The 16,917-nt window shown below is 36.8% G+C and overlaps 1 protein-coding gene across 7 annotated transcripts in view; it reads left to right on the top strand.

Annotated features, from left to right (window-relative positions):
• Window positions 1–16,917, top strand: part of drp2 (dystrophin related protein 2) — a 148,015-nt gene that overhangs the window by 107,682 nt on the left and 23,416 nt on the right. For all 7 annotated transcript variants that reach the window (XM_089134942.1, XM_039655185.2, XM_089134943.1 and 4 more), the window contains 4 exons: window positions 7,419–7,565; window positions 9,658–9,736; window positions 13,395–13,455; window positions 16,513–16,574. In XM_089134942.1, the coding sequence (XP_088991068.1) occupies window positions 7,419–7,565; window positions 9,658–9,736; window positions 13,395–13,455; window positions 16,513–16,574 (349 nt within the window). The remainder of the gene's footprint in view (window positions 1–7,418; window positions 7,566–9,657; window positions 9,737–13,394; window positions 13,456–16,512; window positions 16,575–16,917) is intronic.

Here is a 16,917-nt window from a genome sequence, read left to right as displayed (position 1 = left end):
TTCATGAGAAATTTGATACTAAAGATGCGGCTTTATTATCACTTGATGCCCGTCAAGCCTTTGATAGAATAGAGTGGTCATACTTGTTTAACGTTCTTCCGAGGTATGGATTTGGATTTAACTTTCTCAAATGGGTTAAACTTTTGTATACAAATCCTAAAGCCAGTGTTTTGACAAACAACATAGTCTCTAAACCTTTCACATTGGAGCGTTCCACTCGCCAAGGATGCCCGTTATCTCCAATGTTATTTATTTTGGCTATGGAACCCTTGGCAATGATGATAAGAATGCGAACTGATATATTTGGCATCCAGTTAGGAGATCAGGAGCATAAATTGGCCCTATATGCTGATGATCTGATAGTTTTCTTGACGAGGCTGACCATCAGTGTCCCAAATTTAATGCAGCAAATTAAGCTATTTGGTCGATTTTCTGGTTATGAAATAAATGATTCAAAATCTTCTATTCTATTTTTGAACAGGGACGAGAGGCTAAACCCAGTCATACAGACCCCGTTTATCAATGCAAAAGAGGGATTTGTGTATCTTGGTGTTAAAATTACTCCAGACATTAAAACTATTGTACCAATGAACTATGACCCTTTGGTTAGTGAAGTAAAGGAGTCTTTAAATAAATGGATAGTAATGCCCGTGTCAATGATTGGCAGAATAAACATGATCAAAATGAGTATATTACCAAAATTTTTATACCTGTTTCAGGCACTCCCTTTGCCTCTCTCAAAACAATTCTTTGATGAATTAAACACTGTATTTAGTAGATTCATTTGGAATAATAAAAAACCTAGATTAAGGCTTCGACTGCTGTACATGCCATATGAGAGGGGGGGGTTACAACTCCCTAATTTTAAACTATATTATTGGTCTGCACAGCTGCGCTCAGCCATATTTTACTTTGTAACTGAGACACCCCCAGCATGGATAAAAATTGAACAATTAGAAACAAAACTTAAATTGAATTTGTATTTATATTCAGCATGCCCCAAAAAATTGAGAAAAATTACAAAAAACCCCTTTTTAAAAAACACAATTGATATTTGGTATAAGGCCCATCAGTATATGGAAGGTATCCCTCCCATCTCTCTTTTTTCGCCTATTTGGGGCAACACAGGTTTTAAGCCAGGAAGAGCTGATGGAGGTTTCAGAATCTGGGCAGATAAAGGTGTACAGAAGCTGGCAGACCTCTATAAGGATGGCAATTTGCTTACATTTGAGCAGTTATGCCAAACATATAACATTCCAAAGAAACATTTTTACAAACATTTACAAATTAAACATTTCATTATGTCGAAATATAAACAGATTGAATCTGAACCAACGTTGTCAAAATTAGAGAATATTGTATTGCAAAATCTTGAGGGGAGAGGTCACATCTCTTTATTTTATGCAACTTTACTATCACATGATGAGGAATCCACTGCTGATAAGCTAGATGCATGGAGATCTGACATCCAAGAGGAGATAAATGTGGTAGACTGGGAAGCTGCATGTTTAAAAGCCCAAAAACAGTCAATTAGTACCAGGATGAAACTCCTTCAATATAAATGGTTGATGAGAACCTATATAACTCCGGTCAAGCTGAACTTGGTCACCTAATATCCCAGATAGCTGTAGTAAATGTTTTGATGGAAAGGGTACTCTTTTTCACTGTGTATGGGACTGTCCAAAATTACATCAATATTGGAAGTCAATCATGCAGACTTTGTCAAAAATTGTTGGAGTAAAAATACCTGTTGAGGCAAAAATATGTGTGTTGGGTATATACCCAGAGAACTGTGTTTTTAGCTCCAGACAAATAAAACTGATTGACTTTGGACTCCTGCAAGCCAGGCGGTTAATATCTCTGTACTGGAAGAAAATGGATGTACCCTCAAATCTTATGTGGGTGAAGGAGATGGCATCATGTATTGTCTTGGAACGACTCACTTATATTGTTAGAGGAAAGGGAAGAAACTTTGAAGAAATATGGTCACCATTAACTGAGTTTCTAAGACATTATGAAGGAAATTAAGAAAGTAAAGCTGACTGTCGAGTTGTTGTTTGTTTTTTTTTGTTTTGTTTTTTGTTTTTGTTTTTTGTTTTTGTTTTTTTGTTGCTTTTTTGCTTTTGGGATTAAGTTGTGAAATATTGTGAAATATGTCAATGTATCAGTTGTTTGTTTTGTTAAAATTCAATAAATATAATGTTTAAAAAAAAAAAAAAAAAACCTTAAAGGGTTAGTTCACCCAAAAATGAAAATTCTGTCAGTATTTACTTATCCTCATGTTGTTCCAAACATCTATGTGTTTATTTGTTTTTTTTTTTTGTAGGAAAAAATACATACTATGGTAGTCAATGGGGATTGAGATCTGTTTGATTAAAACATACTTTCAAATATATGTGTTCAGCAGAACAAATAAACACATAGAGGTTTGGAACAACATGAGGGTGAGTAAATACTTACAGAATTTTCATTTTTGGGTGAACTAACCCTTTAAATGAGAGGAGTTGGACTCGATATAAAATACCTGATTAGAGAAAATTGGCAGTTGCAAGTAAATATTCAGTGGTTGAAAACAGCTAAACAACGGCTGCTCGCTTATCGCACAAATTATAATCACGATTATATTAGGTGGGTGATACTGTATGTTCAAAGTCTTATTTCATTATATGAGTAATTTTAAATGTCAGTGAAATTGTACAATTATCAATACTTAAGCAAAAACTAATACTAGGTGAATTAAAGTTGCTGTTGAATAGAATAAAGTTGAGGTGAATGTTGCTGTTTGAGCATAAACAACATTTGCAAAGTTACTATGCTCAAAGTTAAAAGGGAGGTATTTGCTTATAAAGAAATTTTTTTAAGGACTACAACAAACTTCACGTTCACACTCTGGGACATCAGAGATCTATTTTACATCTTGTGAAAAGGGCATTATACCACCCCTTTAATGCAAGTAAAAGTCCTCAGAAACGTTACAGAAGACAAGTAAACAGTCAGCAGTACAATATGAACAAACAAACTAAACCGAAAAAAAAAAAATGCAACAAAACAAAAATACAAATTCAATAAATAGTGCTTTAGGTTTTTTAGGAAGCCTACTAACAGTGGTATTCAGATAAGTGATAGCCTACAACAGAAATTACACAATCACACTAAAATACCAAATGTAAATAAAAAAAAAAACATGTAAAATAACACTCCTGAACATATTAAATATAGACCAATGCTTATTAAAACAACAGTTTATTTATTCAAAAGCAGTTAGTGATTTGATCTTTGTTTTTTGTTGTTTGATTAACAATAATGACTGCAGCAAATCATTAGGCTGCTGTTTTTTCAATAACTAACGCACAAACCCAATATAGCTACTGTTACACGCTCTCTTTTTCAGTGTTTACATTCCCTTAAGACATAACCGACTGTGTTTGTGAGGATAATTACCAAAACTGCATTTCTACATATTTGTGTGTAGGTTATTTGACCGTTCAGGTGCGTATCTGTTTAATATCAAGCACATCCCGCAGTTTAGCAACAATACACTGCATTTTAAACACTCACTTATTTGGCTGATTTGGATGTCAAGTTTGGCCTTTTAGGGAGGAACGGGTGCGTGGGACGAAATGCGGCAGCGGCACAATAATCAATTCACGTCGATCATCCTGTATTTATAATAGTTGGAAGCCAAATTCGAAAATCGCAAAGCCCTAAAATTTGGTATAATGTAGTATTTTAGTTGATATTACTCTTGCCAAGCTCTGATTTCTGAGAGACGTACAGAGACTGCAATGCAGTCCAACTATTTGAGTTTCACTCCTTTCATTTTCGTTTTTTCTATTATTCAGTGGAATTTGTTATTCATTTTGAAGCCATTATCTGTGCGTTTCTGAATAAGGTAGTATGCTAGCTGTAGAAGTAGAGCTGGTCTGTGGAATAAAACTTTTCTTGTGGCTGGATTTTCTCTTCACAGAAAACTATAGCATCTGCCTGAGGACAGAAGTGCAAATGAGATGTGATGATGGTGAAATCCTGGAGTTTGGGCAGGTGCACACCAATTGTCATCAAACTATACTAACAGTATATTGCAGTCTACTTATGTTCTGTACTATATGAAATCTAGAAAGCAAATAATCTGTCCAGTGGCTTTTTTTTTATACTTCTTGGTCATTTATTCTCTGGATGTCCTTTGTATGTTTTCCAGCCTGTGTGTTTTATGGTTTTCTTATATAGTACAGCTTACTTGGCTGTACGCTGCTATTATTTTTTTTCCCTTAAATTACTGTACTTAATCATTTGACTGTGATTAAACAGAGAGACTCTGCTCACTTGATGACCGTGAACGAAGAATGAGCGCCAGCCACTTAAACTTACAACTAGGGTGTGTGATAATCACAGGTTTTGATCGTGGACGATTAAAATGTCTCCACGATCTGCTTTTGAATCAGTTAAATTCTGGCGCCTTCATCTCAAGATACTATACAACACGACATGCATGATGCAGACATGTAGAAATAAAAAAAATGTCATTGTTTACTCACTCTAATGTTGTTCCAAACCTGCATTAATTTCTTTCTTGTGCTCAAATATACTATGGAAGTCACTGGTGTACAGCAACTGTTTGGTTAGCCACTTTTTTCCAAATAACTTATTTTCAACAGAAGAAAGAAATTTATTTGGGTTTAAAACAACTTGAGAGAGTAAATGATGACAATTAATTTTTTGGGAGAACTATCCCTTTAATGTCTTTGAAATAGACATTGAAGGGATATCAAAACACATAAAAACGCAAAGAGCAAATAACTCACTGCTCTTGACCCAGAACTTTAATAGAAGCTTTAATGAGCTTTTTTTTTTTTTTTTGCACTTAAAAGAATTACAAATACATCTGTATCGGCTTCAGGCAAAATTAGTTTGAACATTCTGGCCTATCGAATATCGACCAAAATCCAATATCGTGCATCCCTAGTGATAATAAAAGCATTGAGAGATGAGGGATCTGAATATGTTATCCTGTAATCTATACCATGCTATTTCAAAGACTTATCTCCCTAATGTTTCCCCTCGTAATCTACCATCGATGTGCAGACCTGAACTCTCACAGCTGTACCATAGCTGGTATTTTTATTGACGGTATGATCATGGTTGTTTCCGTGGAGATAAGCAGAGTTATTATAAATATGGAACAGTGTAGGCATCTGTTTGGAGCACTACCTTGTGAGTCAGATATTCTATTCTGCTGTTTGAGTCCCAACAGATTACTTATTGTGTTGAAATGGTATTTCTGTTTCTCTATTAATGTAGACATGTTTTTGTAATGTAATGCGCATTTTGGGAATAGTACAGTATATGTTATTGCAGCCGTGTAATTAAATAATGAACTAGTTTTCCTGCCTGGAGCCATACCCTGATGCAATATGTTGAGTTTTTCATTCAGTGAACTGACATGTTCATGCTACGCTCTGACAGGAGGTGGAGCATTTATCAATGTTTCCCCTGCTGTCAGAACCAGCAAGCACATGGTAAGTCATGCAGACTTTTTCCATTCGTTTTCCTGGCTGCATGTCAAGGTAATGAACAGGATATAAGATCAAGGTCTCCTACAGTTATCTACATGCAGGAGGGTTCAAAAGTCCGAGACCACATTCAAAATCTGTGATTTTCCATTTTATTTATTCCTGGGGGTCCCATGACATGAAATTTTCACTTATTGTGAAATTCACTTATTAGAGTTTCCCTAGCCTGTATATGGTCCCCCAGTGGCTAGAAATTTCAATCGGTGTAAACCGAGCTTTGGTTATCTTTCTCTGCCTTTCAGAAAATGAAAGCTCAGACGGGCTGATCTTGAATCTCCCCCGTATGACGTCATTCCTCTTTCTCTGTTTTGCCCGCCCAGAGAATTTGACACGCCCATGAGAAAATGAGCTAGGAAGTACGAACGCGCAAGCGCGATTTGAGCTTTTCCCCGAGAGATATCAGGGCTTGCAAACGAGTGAAGCATGGCAGTTGATCAGAGTTTGGATGGAAAAAAATGAACACAAAAGTATTTTTTTTAGTTCCTTCATCCGAGCCTCTGAAGAAACAATGGGTTAAAGGTTCTCTAAGCGATCCTGGGTGTTGACGTTCGGAATATTTTCAAACAAATCGGAGGCTACCTCCCTCCTCTGCATCTCATCTCCTTCCCCTCCCTTCCGTCCTTCCTGAAATAATTGTGAACGTGCATTTCTAGCTAATTATATCCTTGTGTGGGTTTGGCGAACATAAGCGTCAATTTAGAAGAAAAAAAACAATTTAACGTTACCCACCTGTCCAGCAAAAACAGAGCAACCTGAATGTCGGACTGGAAGCCCTTCTGCCACCAGAGTTCTCGCCATCGTTCAAAAGCTTTGCTACCGATGTAAATTCGGAACTTCGCACGTTCTTTATCCGACTTCTTGTTCTTTTTAATTTGTTCCTCAGAACGACGTCTCTTTGGTCGTGTTTCGGCCATTTTTCAAACTTCCCTCTGATGCTTCTATCTCCTTCACACACACACATGTGCACGCGCACTAACCCCCCAGACCCACCCTCAAATACTTCTTGCCAGTGATTGGCTGGAACACTGTTTGTTAGGTTTCGTGGTCCGGGCGAGACATGATTGTTTTTGTTGCCGTTTTTGGAGCCTGTGGTGTCTACAGAGACCGCATTTTTTTACAGTGTGTTTAGGGGACAGGCAGCTAGCCGATAGTGAGGAGGCGTTTGATGTATGTGACAAAAAATGTTTTGGCCCCACATCGCTTAGAGAACCTTTCATTTTATTTTCTCTGGAAATGCGCCCAAACTTCCCAAAGTTTTGTATGTAATACCATTTCAAAATCTTACTGTTTTTACTCTATTTTTGATCAAATAAATGCTGCATTGGTGATCATAAAAGACTTAAAAAGATTGTACCAACCCTTAATGGTGGTGTATTTCAACTCAGCTTTTCACTTACAAAAGCATTTCTCTCTGCATTTTCGGTTTTTCACTTGTCACCAGTTCTCTCTCTCACACTGGGTCTTGTCACACTTAGACATTTGGTGCAGTTTCACTGCTATCAACAGACTGGATCTTTCTTGCACTTATGCCCAGTGTAGCTCCTCAATGTAAATGTGTGGAACGAAGCAAGCAGTGGTGACGGATGGAATGAAAATGGACGAGTGTAGGCTGTGAATGGAATAAAAGATCCCTTTTAACATCTAAAATATCCACCCCGTAGCCAGCCTTTCAATATCACAACTTTTGTAATCCTTTAAATCATTTGTAGTGGAGGCATAGTTGTAACACTTAAAAGGAACATCAGTTGTAACACAATGCATAATGCACTCAGAAATCAGATGGAAAGTTTCAGTAAGGAATAATATATTTATGTGCTGATCATCCATCTCATTTGCTCTTTCTTTTAGCTGTTTAAAGAAGAGCTGGCCCAGGTCAAGGAAGGAATGAAACACATAAATGACCTGGCCCATCAGCTGGCCATAGCTGATGTACACTTGTCCATGGAGAACGCCAGAGCCCTCGAGCACCTCAACAACAGATGGAAACTTCTGCAGGTAGTGAACTCACACCATCCTTATCTCATCCTTACCTGACCACCATGACTAAGGGACCCCTATGGAGATCATACACCGATCACCATTGCCAGCGCTGACTCCAGCCCAACTAAGTTTGTGCATATGCACTATGAGAAATGGAGCTAAGGAGATAGAATATAATAAGCTGGTCCTGCCTGGCTGGGAGCGGTGATGGCTCCATTATCATCGGTCACGGGAAGTGCCTTTTGTCTACATGCTCATGGGAAAACAAAGGCCTTTCCGAAGAGAAAATAGAGATGATGTAAAATGAAATTGAGTGTTTCGATTGAATCTGGTTGTTTTATGTGTAAAAGGAGCTTAAGAGAGCCAGAAAGAGATGCTGAGAGAATGAAAAGTACACTTGAGTGTGTGAATCCAGTTAAAAAATAACTATGAAATGCATATCTGCAGCAGTTTATGTGTGACCTAATGTAAGGGAAAAAGCTATGGTCTGTGAGTATTTCTTGTTGTTTGTAGTATGAATATAATGAGAAATGCTGTGTTGATGAATCTTTGGCTTTTAACCATTAAACATTCATGCAGTCATGTGAAAAAGAAAGTACACTCTTTTGAAATATATGTTTTTACATATCAGGAAATCATAAAATCATCTGGTCCTTGGCAGGTCTTAAAATTGGGAAAATACAACCTCAGATGAACAACAACACACGATTTATAGTTCAAGGTTTATTTAACAAAAACTAGGCAATAATGGAGAAGCCATGTGTGGCAAACTAAGTACACCCTTACTGCTTCCATATGAATTAAGATGGTAAGTAGCTTCAAACTATTGCAGCTAAGATGTTTCTACAATCCATTAAATTATAGGGTGTACACACACGGCTTCTGCATTTTGTCTTTATTTTTGTTAGATAAATGATGACACTTTAATATGCCATGTGTTGTTGGTCATCTGAGGTTGTATTTACGTTTGTTAGGGCTGTCAATCGATTAAAATTATTGTCATTAAAATAATTTAATTATCCTTATTAATTAACAACATATTCATTAAAATAAGTCTCCCATGCTCGCCAAGGCTGCATTTATTTGTTCAAAAATAGTTAAATGCATTTTAAAATATAATTTATACCTATGATATCTTTACTGTAAATATCTTTACTGTCACTTGTAATCAAGTCAATGCATCTTTAACATGCTAAATTGACAGCACTAATGATAATCTAATTTAGTGGCTCATAGCTACAGTGATTAATAGAGATGTCTGCCTTTACATGTGGCAGTGTATATGTGTGTGCAAATTGCAAAGCAGTGCTGGGTGTCCTTCAAATTCCTCACAGAAACAGAGAGTATACAGGAAGAGAGTGAGATAAAGAAAATACAGAAATACATACAGTACTTCATGCGTAAGTGGATTTATCGGCCTTTATATCCATTTTGACATTCTATGAATGATTTAAATTTAGATTTAGTCCAAGAGTTTTCTGTCCCTCCATTGAAAATGTGTCCGATATACTGTCCTTGTCCAGAAAGGAAATACAGACATCATCAAAGTAGTCCATGTGACATCAGTGGGTTAGTTAGAATGTTCTGAAGCATCGGAAATACATTTTCGTCCAAAAATAACAAAAACTACGACTTCATTCAGCACTGTATTGCTTCCGGTTCTGTTTGTCAAAGTGTCTGTCAAATGTCAGCTTGCCCTGTTGCTCCGTTGGCACCTTTCTCAAAGTAGTAACATAGTACTTTGTACTTTTGGTGAAAAATAAATGTAGCGAAGTTGAATATTTCTTTTTTAATTCAACTCAAGTAAGAGTAAAAGTACCACATTTTAATTATACTCAAGAAAGTAGAAAAGAATAGAAAAATCTACTCAAGTACTGTTGTGGAAGGATTTGTAATCAGTATATATTCTTCATTAGCTGACTGTTACATTGGTCCACTTTGGTCCAAAAAAACCAAAAAAAAAAAAACCTTAAAATTAAAATTTTGTCATTTGCTCATCGTCATGTGTGTTTGACGTTCTGTTTTTTTGGTGAACAATTCCATAATACGATCAGAGAACTTTTATTTAGTATGTAAAATAACTCCTCTTTCTCCTTTTTTACTCAAGGGATCTATTGATGAACGTCTAAAACAATTGCAAGATGCCCACAGAGATTTTGGCCCCGGATCACAGCACTTCCTTTCTAGTAAGTGTGGTATAATTTATTTGAAGCCAAAGAGAGCAAAAGAAGGGCTGATGGAGCTCAGTGGACAGGGGTTGGCATGGCTGTTTTAAATGGGTTGGGTGGGCTGTATCTTTATTTATTTTTGCAATCACATCAGATCTGTGCGGTGAAACATTGCAGAATAAAGACAGTCCCTGCTGCAAATTTATCCTCATTTAAAAATTGCCCCAAATTTTCTGGCACTCTATCGCACAGTAGAGAAATTACCGTATAGACAGAAGGAGAAGCTTGTAGGCAATCTTTTACTGTCTATGAGGCAATCGGGTGGACATGAGGCATAAAGTCACGGGAGAAGCCCATAGATAGAGAGTTCATAAAAATCAACAACAGATTTGCTTCAGATTTCAATTCAGATTTGTCTCTGCACAGCTACTAGAAGGTCAGAACTGTTGCTCACATTACATCTACGTCGTCAAGCTCAGTTTGAGTCTGCGCAGTACACTTGGCTATCAGGACGTGAGTGCTTCTAATGGGCTTAAACTTTCTTCGTTGAAATCTATGGGGTCCATTCTTTATGATGCCAGATCTTCTAATCATGATAAAGGATCTCTGGCTTTTGGCTCTTCAAATGTATTTGTGGATTTAAATAAAATATCTGGATTAAGTTGTTTTGAGATTATTGCACGTTCTTGTGTTCTTTGGAAAGGGCAGATATATCGATACTCGAAACCATGGTCAGCAATGCAGATACTGGCTTGCAACAAGACCTGACAAAGAACTTGCAGAATTTCTGGGAAAAAGCCTAGGGAACTTAACAAAATAAAAGGTATGATAGGTAAACTAAATCTGTACTGTTTGTTACATGATACAATTCATTTCATTTTACCTGTGAAGCATATTTGTTATGTGACAGCATTGATTAAATTTGCCTAAGGGTCAGTAATTTTTTTTAAATGACACAGTAGACAGGATTTTTACTTAATCTAAAGTTATCTGCATCTCATTCTCTGCATCAAGCCACTCCCAACTATGTCTATATTATGATAAACTACACAACATTATAATATTATTATTTTAAATGATTATTGTTCCTGATTTAATAATGTACTCTTTTAAGAAAATGTAGCAGTGGCTCAAACAGATTTTAAGTATCATTTTAAGTATCCGCCTAAAAAGATGCAATCTAATCCTGTTCACATGAAATAAGCCTCTGCTCCCGAGCAGATTTGAGATTATGGACGTGTTGCTCCTGGATCATCCTGGATCCTGGATCATGTCAAATGTTTAACATTAAAATCCAGAGTAATCCACGTACAAAGAATGGGCCCCCGATTTCATAGACAGAATTTACATTAAGCCAGGATAGTTTAAACATACCATAGAAAAAAAACAGTACTGGTATGAATCTTGAGACAAAACAATGACACTGACATATTTTATGAGATGTCAGTGCAAGTTGCTTTTAGTTAAAGGTGCTGTCTGTAAGAATGACAGTTAGTTGTTGAGATAGTTACTGCAGTCCAAATTCAAAATATGGGAGATCGTTTTTTCCCCCACCCCCTCCTTCTCTGACTCAACGCTCACACAGGTTGCCAGTTTGTGGACACGCAACAGGAACGCGCGCAATTGACAACGAAAGCCGAGGAGACTTACATACTGTAAGTTAATGAGTTGAATTATCTGCGTTTTAAATTGCTCTGGTTCATAGAGATTTTTAGATGGATATCGAGGCTTATAGGTTTTGTGGAATCTGCAATATCTAACCCAGTTTGTTTGCTCGTTTCCAAGGCTGCAATAGACAGGAGGTGTTTCTCAATGTCAAGGATACTTCCTTAGCAGGACGGGTCCTTCCAAGTCATTTCCTTCAGAGGCTAGGCAAGGCTCCTCTTTAGCATTCGGAGAACACGTAAATGGAACAGGCTAGCAAGTGCACGTCATTGCGTCAGTGAAACACATCAGTGAAAGGTCCGCTTAGGCGCTGCAAAAATCATAGTGCTGGTGTACTGCACTGTTTAAATACACTTGACAGTCCTTATTTTGTCTTGTCAGTCCTCATAGAAATAAATAAATAAATAAAGTATAAGGGATAATGTATAACAAGGCGGTTGTTATAGTGAATACAACCCCGCAAACTCTAAAGCAGAGGGGTCTTGATCAGCGGGGTTGTATTCGCTGTAACAACCGCCTCGCTATACATTTTCCCACTTATAACATGGCTAACGTTACCTACCAAATAAATCAATAATTTGACACAAAATATTGATTTAAAAAGGAGTTTATTCATTCAAAAACGATTATATTACCGGAGTGAACAGAATTCTACCTCTATAGCAACATGATCTAGCTGTTAAAACACATGCAATTGTAAAATATGTGACCAACAAAAAAGGCTATAACGTTATATGAAGTAAAAATTAAAAAGTTAATCGCCAGTAAAAGGGAACAGCTTTAAATCCCCTCAGCAAATTTGAGCCGATATGTTAAATAGTTTAACAAACATTAAATAAATGGCTAAACTGAAATTATACTTGCTTACATTTGAAAGCATATTGCCGTTATCACTCCGACTCCGCTAACGGTCGACATTTTTTTTATTTTTTGAACAAGATAGCAAAGCAGCGCATAGGATTGTGGGTGATTTAAGAGCGCGAAGGCTACACATATGCATCCTTTCCTGTGTATGGGATATTTTCCGAACGAAGGACTCAGTCCTTGGTTGAAATTCTGAGGATCCTCGACATTGGAACAGTCCTTCGACGGACGTCGATGACGTAGCATCCTCGAAATTCCGGCTTCCGAGGATCCTTCCTTGACATTGAGAAACGCCTTATGTTTCCTGCCAACTGGCATCCCTGGGTGTCGAAATACTATTGGATGAACTGGCAGTGGGCAACACAAAAACAGACTGACAACACGTGTAAAATAAGAAGTAAAATAACTGGCTGTAGAAGTGTTTTTCAGAGAAATGAGTATGTGAACTTAGCATGTTTCCTAATTATCTGCAAACGTATTATGGCATTTTTATTAGTAGAGTAAAAAAGTTACATACAGCACCTTTAAAACAGCTCAAACATGCAAGGCTTAAGCCTGGTCTGCGAAACCGACCAACAGAGTGCACTGTTTAAGATTTAGTTTTGTTAGCCTTAAGCTCAGGCCCTTATCTCAATATGAGGCTCAGAGGACTCTTTTTTTGCAATTATTACTGACAGTTAATTTTTAATAATCAAAATAAAATCCATTTACAATGACACCTTTGTCAGAAGCTCATTATACAAGTAATGATGTATTTTGCAGCACTTTATTTTGTCATTTCCCTGGAACATAGAGGAAGTTAGGATAGAGAAATAAAGTATAGTGTACTTATGAAAGCCATGTGTGGAGGTGGCTAAATGACCTCAGTGATTGTATAGTTCTCAGTTTTTACCATTTGTATTTAATAACACAGCAGCCTTTGACCTTTGAAGTTCTGCAGAAAGATGTTTACACAGCTCCACACTTACAGAAAAGCTTTCTACCACTCTGAATACTTTTGAGATGCTGTTGTTTAATAACCTCTCCGTGTGGAAACAGTATGCTTGGAGAACCGTGAGCTGTGCCATTTGATATTTTCAGAATAGCTTTTCATGGTCGACATGTCTGTCTGATTGATATTGCCCTTTTTCTTCCTTTGTCTCTCCAGGCTCTGTGCAGATTCCTTGGGAACGTGCCATTTCCCCCAACAAAGTGCCATATTATATCAAGTAAGTCCAGCCCGTAAACTATTAGCCATCTGTGAGCTTCAGAAGTGAGAAAGACTGTGTGAAACTGTGGGATGGTCATGTCAGATTATCAGGTATAGAAAGCAAACTCAATTACTGATCCCTAGTGCAGAGAGAAGATAATTGTGCTGCGACATTTCAACTGTGGTGTTCCTTTTGTCACACAGGCCGGTGCATTTTTAGTAATATTTGATGTCACAACAGAGTCTTTGTTGGGTGGGTATCGCAGAGCTTAGTCGAGAGAAAGGAGGTCTTTAATACTTAGAAAGATTTCTTTTAGCTTTTGAATTCATCTCAATGGTAGTTGTTTGTTACAGAATGTTACTGTTGATAATCTTTATTCATATCAATCAGTGTTATTAAAATTATTAAAAACCATTTTGGTAAATTAAATAAAGCTGTAATTAAATACAGTACAATATAAATATTAGATATGCTGTCTATAGATTTTGGAATGCTGCCTTGGCCACTAACTGCAAGAAATAAATGTAAATTGAAGTACTAAAATTAATAAAACTAAAATTAAAAATAAATTAAAGCTAAATGTAAAGAAACAAAAACTAATAAAATGACAAAAGAATTAACAAAATTACCAAAACTTATGAAAAATGAAAATAGCACTGATGGGAATCACAGCTATGACTCAGATGATTGGCTTAAAGACATATCTTAAAATCTGACCTTTACCATGTTTAAGTGCTATAATCGGGTTACTTTGTTTTGGTAAGCCTTTCTCTGCAAGCATGTCAAAAAAAAAAAAAAAAAAAAAAAAAAGCCACCTTAGCCTAACTTTAGAAAAGGTTAACATTAGCTTTTAGCTGCGTTGTACATCATGTCACTTAGCTTCATTAACGTATCTGTAAATAACCAAGATAACAAATGTTAACAATGTTGTGCTGAATGATTCATGTAAATATTGTAGCACCAAACAGTGATGGCAACGTTAACGATATGCGGTTTATCACGTTTACACTGTGACCTGTACATTTTTGCCTGCATCTGAAGCTTTGCATTGAACTTCAATCCATAGTTAAGGCTTTTTAGGTGACCTCGAGATGGTATATAATCTTTCTGTCTCCAAAAATCACCAATTGCCTCCTGTGAAACGTCTCCTACTGTGACAGCCGCCATAGCGCCTGTCTCCGAATGTTGACTGTTTGTCCGAGTGAGTGGAGGGGGCGTGGCTTAGCCATAGGTCAATTGGATGGTAGAATGACAAGAACACATGACTAACCCTGACGTCAAAAGGAGCAGAAAGGGAAAAATCAATTTTGTGCTTTTAAAACTCAAATGGTGCGAAAGGGAAAAATCCATTTCGTGCTTTTAAAACTCAAATGGTGAGAAGGGACACCATGGAAGTCATGAGTGGCTGTTGCAGTAAAGCATGTGTAACACATGTATCAGATTTATTTAGCTCTTTTTGTACTTGCCTGTTCAGGCCTGAGTAGTATTTAAAGGGGTCATCGGATGCCCATTTTTTACAAGTTGGTATATGATTCTTTAGGGCCTTAAAGTTTGTAACATACTTTGGTTAAAATTCGTCGATGGTTGTGTAAAACAACACCCCTTTTACCTCCTCAAAAACAGCAACCAGTTTTGGTGCATGTCTCTTTAAATGGTAATGAGCAACTGCTTACCCATCCCCTCTCTTCAATGGGGGGTGACAAAGCAAGACAAGTACAGTCCTGCCTTGGCAGACAGCATACAAACGGCTGAGGGCAGAAATGTGCTAATATGATAGTCCGTCATCGATCGTGGGTTGAGCAAGCGGCTTTATTATTGAGTGTTTAGGGTTTTTGAGGATTAAAAAAAGAATTGAATGGATGTTTTTCATGACCCCTTTAAGCTTTCGATTGATAGTCATAAAGAAAACCCCTATGTTTGAGAATATGACTCTTAATGACATTGATATCTTGGTTTGAGATCACTGTAGTTGTCAGTGCTAGCTCTCTGTCTCACACCATACTATGGCAATGTTTCAGATATTGCTGGATGGCGTATTAATGCCTGTATATTTTACAACTGATAACTGCATGTCAAATTAAGTGATATGAAGAGTTCAGATGCAAAAGCCTCTAAGTGCCATTTGAAATTTTCTTCTAAAATGATCATTTTTATCAAGCTTGTGTATTTAAGTTCAGTAATTTCACTTAAATGGCAATGAAGATTATCTATTAATTGCCATTTAAGTGAAATTACTGAACTTATACAAGCTTGATAAAAATGACCATTCTAGAAGAAAATTTCAAATGGCATTTAGAGGCTTTTGCATCTGAACTCTTCATATATTATGATGTGAATATTCCAATCTTCTTGAACCATAAAAATCTGTAATTTACCTTTTATGTAATCAATTAGATTCATCATAAGTTCTCTACCTCACACACACACACACACACACACACACACACACACACACAGACAAAACAGCATTAGAGTAACAAACATGGCACTAAAATAATGCAATAAACAATAACAAACACAAACACACCAACCGATTAAAAAAAAATCAGAAGAAAAAAAAAATTATTTAAACTAAAATCATAAGTGATCTGTCATGTAGAGACTTCTGGAAAAGTGCTTTTACTGTTCATCACTGCAAATTATACAGTAAATGCTAGATTTACTTGTAAAAAAACCCAAAATGTGACAGTATTTTTACTATAAAAGTAAACCCAAGAATTAAAATTGCACCATCATGTCACTCTATTCCAATGGATTTTTTGTTCTGTCACAAAAAGTGAAAAGCGTTTACTGTGTGTGTAATTTGCAAATTACTTCCAAAGATTCAACAGAGGGAACATTTTTCAGCCCTTAATGATTAAAATTTGCATTTGTGCATTGAGTAAACAAAGTCAAATGGCTTTAGAGTGGCATGAGGATAATAAATAATGAAAGAATGAGTAATGATGACAGAATTTTCATTTTTGGGTGAACTGTTGCTTTAATGTTTCTCTTGCATGTGTTCTCCTTCTTCTTTCTATGTTTTTCTATATTTGGCTTCACTTCACTTCTCTCTCTTTCTCCTCACTTTTATAGCCATCAGGCCCAGACAACCTGCTGGGACCATCCAAAGATGACTGAATTATACCATGCTCTTGGTGAGAAAGTTAAACTCTGCTCTTATTTCCTCTGTGTCTACTTCCCACTGTGGAACCGTGACGTGGACACACACAAGCTCAAATACACCAACTAGAAGATGATCTTACACTGAGCGTCATTTATTTACCATGGACCTCCAATTATAACCTAATATTTCATCCCACCCCAGAGATGTCGACAGCTCTCGTGTTAACCCGAGGGCAGCTGGGCCACAACCCTGGCTTCTAATTATTAATGATTAAAAGGTGTTTACTGTGTGTGTTAATCTGATGCGACGTGACCCAGGTAGTCTAAACACTCCGGCATGGTATGAGCATAAACCGCTCAAACCCACTGAAGTGA

The sequence above is a fragment of the Pimephales promelas genome, chromosome 9 (genome assembly GCF_988280905.1).
Source record: "Pimephales promelas chromosome 9, fPimPro1.hap1.1, whole genome shotgun sequence".
Taxonomy (NCBI): Eukaryota; Metazoa; Chordata; class Actinopteri; order Cypriniformes; family Leuciscidae; genus Pimephales; species Pimephales promelas.
This window is presented reverse-complemented; position numbering and strand designations above follow the sequence as displayed.